Source organism: Cyclopterus lumpus, chromosome 18 (genome assembly GCF_009769545.1).
Source record: "Cyclopterus lumpus isolate fCycLum1 chromosome 18, fCycLum1.pri, whole genome shotgun sequence".
In the NCBI taxonomy this organism is placed as follows: domain Eukaryota; kingdom Metazoa; phylum Chordata; class Actinopteri; order Perciformes; family Cyclopteridae; genus Cyclopterus; species Cyclopterus lumpus.
In genome coordinates this window covers 11830027-11847519 of record NC_046983.1, presented here as the reverse complement: position 1 = coordinate 11847519, position 17493 = coordinate 11830027, and the positions used below count along the sequence as shown (strand labels likewise).

General features: G+C 44.5%; 1 protein-coding gene across 1 annotated transcript; it reads right to left on the bottom strand.

Moving 5' to 3' along the window:
- Positions 1-935: 935 nt before the first annotated feature.
- On the bottom strand, positions 936-17344 carry LOC117747855 (transmembrane protein 151A). The gene is made up of 6 exons (XM_034557352.1): positions 16556-17344; positions 6429-6770; positions 5526-5660; positions 5050-5189; positions 4929-4968; positions 936-4319 (listed from the first exon to the last, which is right to left on the bottom strand). Exons 1-6 carry the CDS (start codon positions 16622-16624, stop codon positions 3081-3083), a joined length of 1965 nt encoding a protein of 654 aa, XP_034413243.1. The 5' UTR covers positions 16625-17344; the 3' UTR covers positions 936-3080.
- Between the last annotated feature and the right edge of the window lie 149 nt (positions 17345-17493).

Here is a 17493-nt window from a genome sequence, read left to right as displayed (position 1 = left end):
GAATCAGTATATGTGTGTGTGTGTGTGTGTGTCAGAGTGTGTGCGCGCGTGTCCCGTACACTGAACCAGGTCAGCACTCGTGCTCTACTTCTATCCTGCTGTCTCTGCTGAATCCAGGGATGGACGTTGCCGTTACAACATCCATAGTTCTGTGAACGTTTCGTCGACATGTGGATCTCCTCGCCATTTCTCTTTCTTTTTTTTTTGCTCTATAGTAGTCAGGGAAAGTCCTCGCGTGAGAGATTTCTCCTTCCAACCTCAGTCAGTAAGTGTGCTTTTCAGTACCGTGCCCGAAGTACAGCAGATGGAGACCGAGGGAGACCCCTCCAACATCCAACATGTGAAGGGCACTATGCAGGAAAAAGATTCAGCTAACTACCGTCACTGCTTCGTGCTACTGGAGCTAAAGTGTGCTTTGTCAAATATATGCACTGATGGTTGGCTTGTCTATGCCAATTGTCTCTCCCTGGACTGAACCTCCATGAAAAACTACCTCACTACATAGGATAAAGATCATCCTTATGGACTCTTTGTCTAAATGATCTAAATTCATGGGGACTGGATCACTGCTTTTTGAGCAATGGCAAAACACATTAGCTAGACAGCCTTTAATTAGTGGCTCCTGCACAGTGGCTGATAATAAGTTACATGCTTCTCTATGCCGGCTAACTTTTACACATTTCACAGGGAGGCGATGCTTCCGAGAGCACCGTTACTAACTCTGTGCTTCTTCAAGAGGAGGAGGTAGCAGCGCGGCACAATCGGGCCACTTATTCCACCACGGGGCTGACGACCACTGTGATCACGTGGTTGGCTGCGTTTTAACGTCCTAAGTTCTCATCAGCAAATTTCGTTGTCTGCACAAAGCAATCAAAAGTCGGATTTCTTCACGTGCGTATGTTTTTTTTTTTCTTCTTCTTTTTTTTTGTTTATTTGGAGGATGCCAGCCTAGCTTGACAGCTCTTTTACGTCCCATGCAGTCCAACACGATGGACATAAATGAGATAAGAGTGTTTTCTTCATGCCTAAACACATACAGTATTGTGATATATAGTATACTGATATTGGAGGAAGGAGGTTTACTGGTTATTGTAACTTGTTTTCCTTTGTATTGTGCAAGCCTATCTTTGGGTACAACTGTTTACAACTAGAGCACACTACACAGGCATAACTGGAGGAAATTAGCGAAACGTTTGACTCTTACTTTGTGTGGGCAGTCTTGTCTACATCTTTTGGTCTTCCTTACGCATTTCTTACGCATTGTTTCTTTGACAATATACAGACATGGCGAGAGGTCAAGAAAATACAAATAAACGTTATAAAAAGGTGGAAACTCTCTGATTCATAAAATGTGATCCGGGAGGAGAAAGCTCCGTCTAGAGGAGATGAGCTATGTGGGAGTGAGCTGAGATGAAGAAACGGATCACCACCACTTTAAAAAGAGGAAAGGGAGGAGCAGAAGAGGAGAGAGGATGGCAGAGGAAAAGAAGGAGAAGGTAATGACGAATGCAGTGAATTGTGATGATTGCATCAACAAAAAAGAAGACGTTGCATCTAACTAGTAGCGCTTTAAAAATTAAAATAAAAACAAATGTGTTGCTCAGAATTACACCTCTGCACTTGCGCCTTGTGGTTTTCAGTGCAGAGAGAAGTGAGAAAAGGGAGGAGGGGAACAGAAGAGGTGGCAAAATGGAGGGGAGGAGAGCAGATTGGAGCAAGGGGAAAAGAGGAGTAGAAGAGGAAGCAATCGCCCGTCATCTTACAGTTTTTTCTATCAAGTCCATATCGGTAATGGGTGGAGAGTGGTGCGGAAGCTAATGGCGGAGTAAGGGGTGAAGAGGAGGAAGGAAATCGATGAATATCCGTTCTTGCTTTACCGTTACGGTTGCTGGCCAAACGCTGTGAGAAGTTGTAAGGGAACACCTCGTTGGGACACGTCTGATTTAAAAGTTACTTTGGGAAACTATTTGGGCGTTTTTTTTATTCCCTGATTAAAGTGGCGGTCAGGATTGCTGCTAAGAGTTTTTATATGTTGTCTTATTTCTTTCTCCTCCTCTTGAGTTGATCTTTTTTTTGGAGAACTCCGTCAGATGGAAAACAAGATTTAGTGTAATCTGAGCCGTCATACTCAGTTTGGTATTCTACTTCTTCTCTTTGTCTACTGTTTCTGTGCTGTGCTACAATATTCTTGGACGTTCCTTCTTTTTTTACATTTACCTTGACAGAAGCATGTCTTTGTTTCTCTCGCTCTACTTCTCTACATTGCATTTTTGTAACCCTTTGTGGTCTGATCTGTTTCTTCCTTCCCTCATCTGAAATATCAATCTTTTGTCTTTTTTAATAATCCATTTGTTTTTCTTCTTCCATGTATTTTGATTTGATCAAAACCAAAGCTTCAAGCATTCAAACTAACATTGTTTTTTTTGTCATCCCTCCACCTCTGTTTCTTTTGAAAAAAATACCCACTACCACTCAGCTGGTTTGGAGTCTCTCCACTGCTCTCCAAGCTGCTATCTTCAGACTTGTTACTCCTCCCACTCCTGGTCTTGCATAGATATATCTGGAAATAGACATTCCCATGTTTTCTGTCTTTCCGTTCCTCCTAAGCATCCGATCGGTCCCCTCTCCCTCTCACAGTCTCTGCGTACCAAAGTCTATAATTTCAAGGATCGTCTTGACTGCGCTCATATTTTCAAAGGCGTATTATCTCGCTGTTGCTCTCCCTATCTGCTCTCATGTCCTTCTGAATCAGTGTGTGTTCTTTTTTTTTTACAGTATGCGCTCCTGCCCCCGTTTTCCTTCCATCACCACCACTGCCCTTTCCCTCCGTTTCCTTGGTAATCCTGTCTGTTCTTACCTCCTTTGCTTTTTTTCTGACTAAATCCTGTCTTCTTCCTGCTCTGCCGTCAACAAACTATTTCCTTTCAACCTCATTCTGTTCTCATCGCATTCATTGCATCTCATTTTCCTCTCATCCGCTTCTTCTGTGATCCACTCTTTCCTTTGTGTCCGGTGCCTTCTTTCATCTCCCTCGGCCTCTGCCCATGTGTTCTTGCTCTTGATGTTTGCGTTTATGATCGTCACATGTCATCTCCGGCATGGCAGCTCTCCTCTCCGTGTATAATGAGGACGGGAAAGAAGAATGCGTCCTGGTAGGATGGAGGACGGTCCCTCCCTCCTCCCCCATCACCCTCCCTGACCTCGCCACCCCCTCCACTGTCTTGCTCTGCTTCTTCATCCCTCTCTCTGCCACCTCTTCCCTGTTCTCTTCTCCTCACCGCCTCCTCCTCCTCCTGCTCCTCTTCGTCATCTCCTTCTCCCTCAAGCACTCCTCTTGTCTCCTCGTTGTCTTGTCTTGAACCTAAACCAAGAAATCCTCCACCTCCTCCACCTCCTCCTCCTCCTCCTCCTCCTCCTCCTACTCCACCACCTCCCCCTCCACTTCCTGCTCCATCTTCCCTACTTCCTCCCAGCCCCCCTCCCATGCTTCTTGAATGAAACAGGTTGTTCTGGCGCCCTCCTGCAAGTCTCCCGAGGGAGAATCCACTCCGACTGAGCACCAACCTTCCCCCGATAGCCCCACCTCCCTGCCCTGCTGCCCTGATTCCTGCCACGGTAGCGTTCAGTAGGGCGGTGGTTCCCATGGGGGCCCTTAGCCTGGAGGGAAGACTGGAACTCGATGTGGTCCTCCGGCATCGGGGGCAGCTCTGGAGGAGGTAAGCCGAGTTGAACACAACGGGCAGAGCAAGAGAAGGTGGATTGGACCCCTGGCTGGGGGTGGAGCTTGTTGGCCCAGAGATGGGTGTAGAGGCGGTAGGGTTTGTCCCCCCGCCCATGTCCAAGTCCATAAGGAGGGCTTCGGAGTAGCTCGGGACCATCTGTTGGTTACAGCGAATGTGCCACTCCAATTCTGTCATGTCCACCGTGTTGACCCGAGAGATGGCTCTGTAACTCGCCCCATTTAGACCAGTTCCAGGGCGGACTCCATTCTCGGTCCCTCCTTCAACCCCATCACCTCTTCCCCCTCCACCAGGCCCTCCAACACCGCCTCCTCCGCCACCATCCTCATCCTCCCCGAACAGCTTCTCCACATGGTAGTGGACATATGCCGTGCGAAATTCTGACACGACCCGGAGCGGCCACGACAGGAGGAAAGCAGAAGCCAGCCAGAACACCCTGTGCCGAGAAAACCAGGGCTGGTGAGCCGGATCCGGGAACGCCAGGATATGTTCACGGAAATCCACGTTCTTCAGGTGCATTCCCTCCCTGGCCTCCATGTAGTCGTCAAGACCCTCGTTCTCCCCGAAGAAGCGCGCTCGCTTGTAAATAACAGAAAGAAATAAATTAGAAACAAAACCATTGACAGAGCGGGACTTTCAAAGCCAAGGAGCATGTCTTTAACTTACTTAATTAGTTTGTGGGGTTACAGTTTATGGAAAAAAAATCTCCATCACAGCTAGCAAATCCAGGGTGTTTTTATTACCCGATTTGCCGGGCCTGGTCAGTGAGAACTGACCATGCCATCGACTATTTTACAGAGTTCTCAAAAAATGTCTGTAAACATTATTTAGGTCATAATTCAGTATTAAATTGAGACTGTTTCATAACCAGTTCTTTAAAAAGTCACCTGCTGGAGACATTGATTTCTACAAACTAATGTTTTTTTAATTACCGGGCTAGCTACAGCTAAATCTGCCAGCGAAACTTGTAATTCCAGATAGAAATCAAAATGATTGGTTGCTGGCTCGAAATAAGAAGCCTGCTTTGGTCTCTGCCTACAATCAAAGGCCCGATTGTTTCAAAAAAGGGGGGGAAACAATTAATTACAAGATAACAGCTTGTAATCTGGTCTTTATTTTTCCCCATTTTAGAGATAAAAAGAACAGAATTAACTATGACATATATTGTTTTATTGTATCATATCTTACCTGGGTGAGGTAGGCAGCCTCTGCACGTGCACTTGAGAAGCTAAAGAGCACACAAATAAATACTATGAGCATGTTTACAACCACAAATCTGACCAGTGGTGGTTAGTGGTGGGTGTCTAACCTGAAACACTTGGTGAAACGGAGGCGGACAGCAGGGTGCCGCTGCAGGTCCAGCAGCTCCTTTGATACGTCTTTGACTCCATAGCGGCCGTAGTCAAACTCTGAACTGGAGGCATGAGTGTTCACCCGCTCATGGTAGACCTGAGGAGGGAAGAAGGAGAACAGATGGGATGTGAGAGAAAGAAAGAATCGAGTCATTGGGGAGACGTTTAAACATCTTAGGACAAGTCAGATATTGTTCATCATCAATAAAGCATGGTTACTTAATATAATTATATCTGTCTTACTGCACACAGCTGTTTGCACACAGCCCCGCAATATTTCACTAGGAGAAATCAAGATTTGCATAGCAGTTATTTTTAAAAGTTTACAAAATGATAACTGGTGTTTTGATGTGTAACGAGGAACAGCATGAAAAGGAAACGGGTAAGCGTGACAGCAAGTGGAAGTACGTCTGTCAAGGAGCGTTCCCCTCACCTGTGTGGTCGTATATGCATCTCCGTTGCGGTACCTCGTCACCTGTCTGGTCCTCCTCACGTAGTGATAGCTGATGGCCTTCCACCAAATGCAGGGTGTGGCCTGCTGAAGTCTCTGCACACGCTCGTACACTTCCTGTGTCAAAGAATGAAGGAATAATACATCTAGTAAAATTCATATTCTTCTTTCTAAACAAACCGGTTAAAAACAAACCGGTTAAAAATGTAAAATATAAAATATAAAGATGCAACCTTGCCAGAGCAGTTCTTACAATGGTGATACCAGCAGAACAATTAAGTTCCTATTCTTTGCAAACAGCATTGTTAAGTCTGTGCAATCTGGTGTAAGTAAGTCCCTGCCAAGGTTTGTTTCACATATGTGCCCCTGACCGTCTGGACGAATGTACAACCAATATTGAGTTTTTTGGCAGTGGCACGTAGCAAAGACAAAGAGTAACCACTCTTCATTTGGAGCAATGTGCTCCTAGAATTACTGATAACAGACACAGCAGGCTAGAACAGACTGATGCCCCCAGGTCAGCTCATTATATGAGTGGGCAAGTGTTATTTTAGGAAAGTAGGAAACAGAGTTTATCAAAATACTTTTCTCTCTTTGTGAAGTGCTAAACTTTCGGATTAAACTGCATGAAATATTTAGCGTATTTCTGTCTGTGCAGCCATTTAATACATCAGAATCATTATATTTATTTAACCTTTTAAAAGCATTTTGCTGACACAATTCTGCTGACACAATTCCTGACACGCTGAACAAGTTTCAATGAGTAAACAGATTCTCCTGTTTAGCTCAAGGTCGTAGACCTATTTCTAGACTCCTATTGCAGCATTAGACTCCACAGTATGTTGGGTGTTGGTGTTCAATGCTAAACCGGGTTTCCACACGGACCTGGAATTCAGCGTGAGCCAACATTGCCGTCTTGGAGAAGCAGTGCCAGCACTCCACCAAGTAAACCACATACAGCATTGCCAGAAAGGCCAGGGGGATGTAGACGTAGCCGCTGGAGCACGGACTCTCCAGGTGCAGGATGTCGCTGTAGTAGGCTGCAGAGGTGGCATCGTCGTCAGCACCGAGAGGTACGGAGGAGGAGGAGCCGAGGACGGGTACGCGACAGAGAGCGCACCAGGCAAGCGTGGCAAAGCAGCCGTACATGAGGAGGGTCAGGAGGAGGCACTTCCAGTGGGACTCCCGACACAGGGAGAAGGCCAGAGACTGTTGCACTGGCCGTTGCTGTGGAAACAGACGGACAGGAGAGAATAGATGTTAAGATGCTACTGGCTGCACACTCCACAAGCCATTCATCAATATACACCATTGGATGGATTTGCTGTTTTCACCAACATTCAAGTTCCTAATGACTGAGTTGATCCTCTGACTTTCCCTCAAGCCTTTGGGTTTAGGTGAAATGTCTTTACAAATATTGGATGGATTGCCATGACGTTTGGTACAGACAATCACATGCCTCACAGGAGGAATCCTGAGGACTTTGGTCTAGCGCCATCACCAAGTCAAAATATGAATTTGTCCAGTAACTTTTTAATAAATGTTTAGTATGAAATACCTGCAAAGCTAATGACATTCCCATCGTCCTACTACTTTCTTAGCACTCTACTAGTGCCTATTAGCAAATGTCAGCATGCTAACACGCGCTACGATTGTAAACATTACACCTGCTTAACATCATAATGGTAACATTGTCACTGTGAACACATTTGTATGTGGACGTTAACATTAAGTACAACCCCATATTCACAAAGACATGGCTGTGCATTTTGAGCACTAACCAGTTAGCCTCAATGTGAATGATACTTACTTGAGATGTTACACAATGAAGTTATTATTATTACTTTAAAATTTGACTTCCAATTACAGTCACTTCTTACTAATTCTATCTCTTCCTAAGGCTGTGAGGTATGTGTAACATGTATGGCAAGCTGTTCCAACACTAAAATAAGCCCCAAATGTGGTGAAACCAGTCTGAAATGTGCCACTACATTTGGCACATTTCTACGATCTCATGTTCAAAGACAAGATAACAATAAATAATGCAGTACGCTTCACAGTGTTAACATTTCATAATGTCTGACAGGTGGTAACAGTAAATGTTTGCCATAGAGGAAACACAGATTCGGTATACCTGGTGACCCCCCCCCCCCCCCCCAAGTGAGTTTTCAATACTCGTAATCTTCCCGTTTGGTAAACAGTGATGTATTTCAGAGCAAGTGTGTAAGCTGAGGTCTTGAACTATGGAGTGCATTAAACTACCCCTCACCCATCAAAGGATAAGTGCTGCATATTAGACACACACACGCACACACACAGTGTAGGCCTCTCTCTAAGTGCACACAGCCTCATTTGCACTGTGAAGACATCATATTACAGTGCACTCAAACATACACGTGTGCATTAGATGGCCCTCTTCTTCTCTCCAACCACGCACACACGGAATCATGCACGTTCTCAGCATTGTAATGCGGGCCGGCGGCGACTATGTGAATAATTTAAATGAGAACGATACTTCTAGACTGTTCTCCAGCTAAACTGACTCCACTCCAGCCACGTACCACTGCTGCTTAAAATGTGTCTGTTAGTGTGTGTGTGTGTGTGTGTGTGTGTGTGTGCGTGGTTGAGGGAGGAATGGAGGGCAGGGAGCGATTGAGGAGTTGTGCCAAAAGACATAAGCTTGCGTATTACGTATGTTGTATGTCATACGAAGATAAAAAGAGATGGGGGAAACACAGGTGAGATATATATTTGTACTGTTTATTGGTGACCATACGCGTCCTCTCCATGCTACTATACTCTGCTTCGCACTGAATGCGACAAGGAAAAAGAGCAACAAAGCAGATGATGAAAAAAGAAAAGAAAAGAAAGATGGGATGACACCAGTGTCCTCTCCTCCTCTCAGCCAAGTATGCCTGTCCTGTCAGCACATAGCTATGCCCCCTCCCTTATCTCTCACTCCTTCAATACAGCCGTAATTTGCTATCCACTAGCATATACGGCTGGCTGCGACACACTGTCTTTTTTTTTTTTTTCACTGTACGTCAAGGGCAAGTCGTGCAAGGAAGCGTGAAGGGAGCCTACACTCCACCAGTCCATCATCCATCTGTGAAAGCCCCCCAAAACATCCAACTGCACACAACAGCCAAAACATTGCCTTCTGTTTGCCTTTTATCTCCACATCCTCCTTCCTTTCCTTACGTAACCTTCTTTCTCCTTCCCCGAATCCTTCCCTCCCACCTCCTAAGCATTAACTCTCCAATCCCGACCCCGCTGTCTCCTCGTCTTTCGTCCTCACCGACACGTCTCCTCTGTTACATCCTCTCTGAAAGTCTGTCTCTAAGTGGATTGATTGGGATAAAAGAGGAGTGTAGAGAGAGGGAGAGGGTGTACGAGGAGCGTGAGAGAGACACGGAAACGGTCATGAACCTTTCCTGAATCCACATATGAAAAGGGGGCAAATTGACAGAAAAAGAGAGGGAGAAAGAGAGAGAGGGATATCAAAATTCCTCCTTCTATTTCCTGCTCTGTCGGTCTCATTTTGTCTTGCTAGCTCCTTTTCTCTCCTGTCATTTTCTTGTTACCTTGTGAAAATGAATGTTGCCAAAAGAGAGAGGATTTTCAACCGAAATAATAAAAGGAAAAAAAAGAACCTGCATGGCCTCGGCTGACATTTCTATCTCAAGTCTCTGCAGCTGTTGTGTGCCTACAGCGAGAGGAAAGGCAGGAGTCAAATTATTCCTCTATGCACTTATGCCAATCACTATTTGTCAATACGGGCAGTTCTCTCTCTCCTACGGGTAACGAGCAGACCTACGGAAATGTCCCGTCACGGACACGGAGCGCCTGCAGATGCTCATAAACTAGTGGGCCTACAGTGACCCCGCACAAAGTAGAGTAAAGTACAATGAAGTCAAGGGTAAACTGTTTTTATGATGTGTATACTATGAAATAATGCAGGCAGTATACAGTGATAGGACTTTGCTCGATGAGAGAGACCAGAGGGGCCATTTTAATTATTGCACAGTAGCTAATAGAAGGTCAAGTTCCACATCCAATAACAATGCACACATACAGCGTAATCAAACGGTATAGTAAACAGCAGACTGAATCTCTATCATAGAGCAGAGGCAGCCCATAAATAACTAAAACTCCCTTTGCCCATGTAATAAGTATTTTTAGGGATGCGCATATCCAACTTCTTTCATCCCGATACCAATTCATACCCTTACCTTTTAAATCTGTATACGTCACTATGTGGGACTCACTGGGATCATTTGAATGTGAGCACTAATTTAAGTTTTTGAGTGCAACAACTCCGACTGAACGAATGTTAATAATGACGAGAGCACAGGATTTCAATGAAGGAATTGACAAAGAAAATGTATTTACTGTGGATCGGTCATGCTGTGGCCAATACATGGTATTCAGTCAAGTAGCAGCTTGTAGCCATGTCGGTCCCATACGTCATCCCTTCATCATTATCCCATTATAACACATGTGTGTGACATTGGCATAATTCTTGAGGTATGGCCACAAATGTGTTTCGTGAGGTCAAAGTGACCTTTGACCACCGATATCCAACCAGTTTGTCCTCGAGTCCATGTGGAGGTTTGTGCCCTGCCTCCTGCCTCCTGCCCCCTGCCTGCTGATGCCCCCCCCCCTCCTCTCTTCCTCCTTCTGTTTCATGGATTGTGGAGGTCTGGTCAATGCCTACTACTCATTATTCATACATTTCTGTTATATTCATGTAATGTGTTTATGTAACGCTGTTCATTCTGTACTTTATTTTTTTTGGGCAGTTTTTCCTGATTCGATGTGAGGTCCTGGGACAGGGATGTCGTATGTGTACAGATTGTAAAGCCCTCTGAGGCAAATTTGTAATTTGTGATATTGGGCTATACAAAATAAACTGAATTGAAAAATTGAATTGAATGACATCTATTGCATCTGTCCATCTGGGGAGAGGGATCCTCCTCTGTTGCTCTCCTGAAGGTTTCTTACCTTTTTTCTCTGTGAAAGGTTATTTTCTGTTTTTTTGGGGAGTTTTTTCTGGTCCTGGGACAGGGATGTCGTATGTGTACAGAGGCAAATTTGCTAAAATGCCTCCGTCTTGACACATTTGAAGTGTGTTTTGAAGCATCAACACGGGGGCACGACTAATGTTTGTGGTAGTGTCCCATTAGAAACTCTCTCCTGTCAAGGTTACCCACTAGTGTCGGTTCCTGGCTCTTGACTCGTGTAATAGTGACCAATGGTGGATGCACTTTGGGCCGAGCAGGTACTTTATAATGAATTCAACACCTCCTGGTGCAACATACTGCAGCTTTTTGGTCATGTCATGATGAATTTCTATTTCAGCCGCCTCTGTTAAGCTTCAGCTCTTGTGTCAGGCTGTAACAGATCAAAGGGAAAGCTTACTCTCCCTGAAATCATTATGAAAAGAAATCTATATAGCCTAGTCTGGAGGGTGTCGGCTTTCATTTTTGTCATACTTGAAGTTTGCACTGCCCTTCTTGCAAATGCAGGGTGGTATTTACATGACAAATTCTTCATTAGTATTTCATTAATAACTTGCATTTGCATAAAACACATCATCATTTGGCAAGGATTTGACTGGATGCTATTCCTTAGCATCCACAGTCACTAGAGCCAGCCATCTGAAGAAAAGGCCACATAGCTGGCATGGCTCCTTGACCACAGGTTTAGTTTTTGGACATGTATCATGCAAACCTTTGTTTCCAAAGAAGCATCGCTTGGACTCTGAAGCTCCTGGGCATGCTGTAGTCATTTGCTGCCTCTACCCAAACTGCAATTGACAGAGCTTGGTCATTAATAGGATTTGCTTCAGCCAGTAAATGTCTTTGAATTCAATCATTGTTTTATAATCTGGTCTCGTAGCATTCGCTGTAATGTGGTGCTGTAACTGAACAACTCCGCCACATATTTGGTTACTGGCTCTTTGTATTTATGTTTGAACACGTCAAACCTAAATCTCTTATAACTCGTTCTATTTCACACTATGCTTAAATGGTAGAAATAGCTCAGGCTATGTTTTGTCTTCACTACGACCGACGTGAAGATAATCTTCCCACCCATTTGACCAATAACAGACCATTGTCAATTCACGATCCTAAGTAGGGTGAAATAAAGTGTGAATAAAGTAAGTTATCCGCCTATATCCAGTAAAATATGTAATCATGGTTTTCTCGTCACTGATCTTTGATAGGGCTGCACGGTGGTGTAGTGGCTAGCACTGTCGCCTCACAGCAAGAGGGCCGCGGGTTCAATTCCCGGTCGGAGCGGTCCTTCTGTGTGGAGTTTGCATGTTCTCCCCGTGGCGGCGTGGGTTCTCTCCGGGCTCTCCGGCTTCCTCCCACAGTCCAAAGACATGCTGCAGGTTAATTGATCTCTAAATGTCCCATAGGTGTGAATGTGAGAGTGAATGGTTGTATGTCCCTACATGTGCCCTCGATGGACTGGCGGCCTGTCCAGGGTGTCCCCTGCCTTCGCCCTATGTCAGCTGGGATAGGCTCCAGCGCCCCCGCGACCCTAATGAGGATAAGCGGTATTGAAAATGGATGGATGGATGGATGATCTTTGATAATGTTAGGTTGTAAACAACTTGACAGGACGGTGGCAGCGTCGCTAGCAGTCAACCAATGAAGGTTCTGTTCAGTTACATTATGATGCGTTCAGGCTCTGTTCACGGAAAGCTTTTATCTGTCTATTATAACACATTATGATGTGTTCACATGTAATCTCGTAAAATGTAGCGTTGGTGAGAAATTTGAATAAATACATTTATATGAAGGAAATCTTTTCACAACATAATGAATAGATATTAGAAAGGGCAGTATGCCCTATTTACAACACATCTAGAATAGACTAGCTCTCATGTGAAGATTTGTTTTCATCCATAAAAATTACAATCTTTTATAAAAAAAATTAAAAATTAAACATTACTTGAACAAAGTAGAATATAATTTGTGATTGTTCACACCGACTTCAATGCGGTTGAAATGATTCTTGGTACGCTGGCAAAAAATAAATAAAAATACAGAGCCTTGTCAACCGGCTGCTATATTCAAACAACAAAGGCATCTGGATCTGCCAATATGCATCATCAATGATTGGAAAACAGAATTAGCGGCAAAGGAAACGTGATCAGGGATCTTTAAAAGTTATATTTGCTCCCTTTTTTTCTTTTGTGCCGATCCGATCCGTGAGTTTTATGATCCGTTGCACCACTACTTTCTAATAACCTGAATATTACACTTGCGCACTGTGTAGAAATGTTTCCTTTAATGTGTCCGGTCGAAAATGTGTGTGCTCCTCCCTCTCTCCGTGCCTCTGCTCATACTGATTCAGTTGGTTAGGTGTGACTGGAGCAGCTATAATTAGCAACCCTCGCATGTGGGTGGCAAATGAAGTAAGGAAGTGAGGGCAGGAAAATGTGCTGCTGATGCCTGCAGATCACTGTTAAAAAACGGTGTGTCACTTCAACACGATTGGAGAGCAATTTACAAAGTCTGGATTTTACTACCTATGCTAACACTTACATCTGTTATCATTTGGTGTGTCATTATACTCTCACTAGGCTGAAAACGTTACTGCTCTATTACAAATGATTTGTTTTAGAGTGTGTTCAATTGAGACTAATTATCCACCAACATCAATTATCCGCATGTAAGATGTGGGTCACCTAAATGAAATATCATTGGAACCAGCAGTCAGCCATATGCGCCAGTTTGAATTCATGCCAGTTACATTGCTGTAGATGCCAAAGTGGAATGAAATATCAAAATGTCCTCAGAAACCACAGAAGTGACGACTATTCTACTATTCATATGATCAGTATTTTTCAAACTGTCTTTGGGCCTAAAATGTTTAAGAAATGTCTTCTTAAATAGCGCGTTGGCAGTTTTCTCTTAGATTCTGACATTCGCCAATGTTTTCGTCTTTGTGATTGTTGACATGTCTGTGCACATTAATTATTGCGTTTTTTTCTTCGGTTCTACGGTCACAAAATAAAGGATTTCAATTTAAATAATTATTTGTATCTTATTTATAATATTCGTTTTAATAATTATTTTCATAAGATGTATTTTAGAAAGCATTATGTTTAAACAAATTAATAAACACTACAGTATCATTAATATATACAGTACATAATATTCCATATCAGTGGGGAATACAACAAAACGGAGGCTAAAAATGCTCCATCTTCTTTTTAACTGGAACTTCAAGAACACATCATGAATCTGACTTAGACTTTTCTATGAACCTGTCTCAGGAACAAATTAGCAATAAATTCAGAACATCTGTAAAGCAGAGTGGTACATTTATAGCCAGTGTTGCTATACTGAATATCAGCACTTGTGAAAAAAGCTGTTGTGTAATTAAAGTACACAAATTACTTATTTATAGAGACATTATTTCTCTTTGTGTACTAGTCAGCAGGGATGTACAACAGGCGTGAACTAGATTAGTGTTAATTGTGTGTGTTTTAGCTTTGAATGTCATTAAAACATATTTTCCTTAGGAGACCAGTTATTTACGTAACGGCTGCTCTCCTGTTTTGTAATGTAATTCTTATTCATCGCCTTTGGAACATAAATTCTCTGTTAGTAAACCGAAGCCTAATGGCTGGTCTTCACATTGTCGGCCGGCTTCATGATGGACGACGCCAGGCGGGTTTTATGTGCCGTTATCATTTGTTTTTTATTGCAGCCTGCCTCCACACTAGATGTGATAGCCTTTTTTTCCATTAAAAGTGCCGATGTGTTCACTTTTGTATGCACACCTTCATTTAAGGTGTGCACGATTCTATAGAAATTGACAATAAGGATTGCTCAGTCTATGGTTCTTGTGGAAAACCATTTTTTTGTCCAGTGTGTTGAGGCACTTATAACATTTGTGATATCACATTTAGTTCAAATGCTATAAAGCAGATTGTTTCCTGTCAGAATGAGAGTTAGATACACTTCTTTTCTTTTCCATCAACGGATGTTTTTCTTAATTCTGATCTTGTTATTCTCGTTACTCTTTGCTGACGAAACGTGCCAAGAAATTAGGATCACTTGGTTTGATGCAACAGACCTCTCTGCTCATGGGTGTGCAAATGTTAGAGAGGGAAAGTCAAAGAGAGAGGTGGGGGGGGGGATGAAGCTGTATTCTCCATGACAGGCAAAGCTAAAACAGGAAGGAGACCAAGGGGGCAGGATGAGAGAGATTAATGGAGGCAGAGAATAGATGACTGAATTCATTGCATTACACTGCACATGGTAGTGTGACAAGAGTGGTGGGATAAAGTGAAAGGTATCAGTTAACAGGCTTACAAACTCTATACCTATAAATGACCAGTAACCTACTGCCAGACGCTTAATTATGTAAGTTGTATTAGCCATAGTTAGGCCAGTCTTATGTTTCCAATGTGAGGGTTTGCTGCTTCTTGCGGCAGTTGTGATGGACATTTCGAGCCATTTTCTGACATTTCAGACAAGAACTTCATTAAATAACAATGGAATAATAAATAGTCTGAAAAGATAGCAACGAAAAACAACAGATGCAGCCCTGAAGCTCACATTTAGAAGACGGTACCTGGTGTGACACATGACCCATCGCCACTTGTACCTACGTTGCAACACACACTGCTCTGCAAAAATAAATAAAAAATAAACTCCACTGATGAAGATATTGGCCACTTCCCTCTTTACAGTCTAGCCCCATTATTATACAATTAGACCACATGCATACACAACTCTGCTCTTCCTCTAATGGTATAGATTGTCATCATGTTGAGTAGTGCAACTGGGAATGGTGGTCAGAATATACATCCTGAGTTATCCGCCTCTTTTGCGTACGGTTTTGTCACGCAGCGCCTTCTCCATTTCTCTTGGTTTTTCATGACAAAAGATGACGCGTTTGACTGAATGATGCTGCGTAATGGAGTAGTAGTAGAGGAGGTGGTAGGAGGGGGGTCACGTACTAAAGTGTGTGCGAGGTGGGGTGGCGGGGAAGCAAAGGTGGTGTGCTGAAGAAGAAGAAAAAAACGTGTCCTTCAAACAGGGAGACAGATACATGGCGTCACACTGTATGTGTAAACATGAATATTTCAACAAGATGCCATTTCCCTGCATGTGTAAGGAAGGAGGTAGGAGATGGTGTAGTCGATGCATCGTTGGGGAAGTGTGTGTAAAGACAGAGATATCTGCTTAGGTGGATGATATCGAGGGAAACATACTTTTGAGTGGGTATGTCCCACTATTATAAATAGTAAATCCCTGTCATTCTGTGTTCTCACCATTCACATTGTGTCAGTGTTATTTTGGCTGAAAGGTGTGTGTGTGTGTGTGTGTGTGTGTGTGTGTGTGTGTGTGTGTGTGTGTGTGTGTGTGAGTGTGTGTGTGTGTGTGTGTGTGTGTGTGTGTGTGTGGCTAAACTGTGATGTCACCCCTTCAGTGTCAGCTGGTAAATGAACATGCTCTACAATACTAACAAAACCGACTAAACCATCTCTTCCGGGAGATGCATCACATCTTATGCTGTGGTTGTATTAGAAAGCCCTCCCCTACTGTTTACCTAAACCTCCGCCTCCTCTCGTGCACCTCACGAGCCAAGGTCCCGTCCCGTGCCCTTGCTCTTGTGCAAAGCCTGAAGGGCTTCGGAGAATAGCGCGTGACTTCTTACGTTTGATACGTTTGTCAATGAAAGAGCATGGAGCAGGGCATAGTCTGCACAGGGTGTCATACATTATGGATAAGTCACGGGTTGTTTGGGAAGGGGGGGGGGGGGGGGGGGGGGGGGGGGGGGGGACCAGCACTGGAACACTGCAGGTGGCTCTTGCAGGGGCAGAATATGCGCAACTTTAAGCTAACTGGACTCTTTGTAGCCGCGCATTGACAACCGTGCAAACGAGGAGCCAGGGAGAGAAACACACCACACACACACACACACACACACACACACACACACACACACACACACACACACATAGCAAATGTCCTTACCTGCTCTCGTCCTGACCCTTCCTCCAAAATGGGCTCTTCTGCGGTGGCCGTCTCCTCCTCCGTCTGCATTTTCCCTCTTGCCACTCCTTCCTCCCTTTAGAACCGGGCACAGGCAGCTCCCACCCCGGTAACGTCCGAAGGCAGGGACCTCCCCGGCGGAGCAGCGAGCTCGGTCACCCCATCCGCCGCAAGTCGGTATCCAGTTTCACGATGGCGGGGCCTGCAGCAAATGAGCATCATATACTCCAGATTTAACGGTACACCCCTCCCTCCCTCGCAGTGTCTTCTCGCGCCGACCCGCTCAGCGTTTCTCCCCGACCCGTCGCGCCATACTTCGTCTCTCCGGTCGCGGCCAAATGTGACTAAGCAGCCGAAGTCGAAGCCCGTCGCCCTCTCCCCGTCCCCCCCCCCCCCCCCCAAAAAAAAACAACAACAACCGTCTTTCGCTGCCGCTGCTTCTGCCTCTCTCGTGATGCTCGGCTACGAGTGTGCGTATGCGCACGTGTGCCGCGCGTGACCGACAGCGCAGAAAAACCAACCCGGACCAGGCTGCAGCTCCACGAGCGGAGGTAGAGGCTAATGAGCGCGGACCTGACGCGCGTGCCGTTTCAGAATCGTCGAGGTTAAAACACACGACGGCGAGGGTGACTGGTTATTATTCAACTTTCTTTGGCGTTGCTTTCCGCCTTGAGTCGGGTCTCCGTTGACGTCATATCCCAACATCCCCACCTCCATCTATACACCTGAGCGCACGCACCAGGCGCGGGTCTCCCCTGTGCTTATAGATGCGCGCGCACAACTCGTATTTATTGAGTCTGGTTTGATGTCTTCAGGGCACACACTCCAGACATGTTTTCACCACATCCGAGAATGCACTTGCTACAATTATTTCGGTGTTGTAACATTTTTATTTGAAACAGATAGATATCCATAAACAT

What these genes read in the sequence shown, in the direction of transcription:
- LOC117747855 (XM_034557352.1), bottom strand. Translation starts at nt 16,624, where the DNA reads ATGCAGACGGAGGAGGAGACGGCCACCGCAGAAGAGCCCATTTTGGAG. An exon ending in AAGGGTCAGGACGAGAGCAG is followed by an intron (nt 6,771 to 16,555) that starts GTAAGGACATTT and finishes CTGTTTCCACAG; the next exon opens with CAACGGCCAGTGCAACAGTC. An exon ending in TGGCTCACGCTGAATTCCAG is followed by an intron (nt 5,661 to 6,428) that starts GTCCGTGTGGAA and finishes TCTTTGACACAG; the next exon opens with GAAGTGTACGAGCGTGTGCA.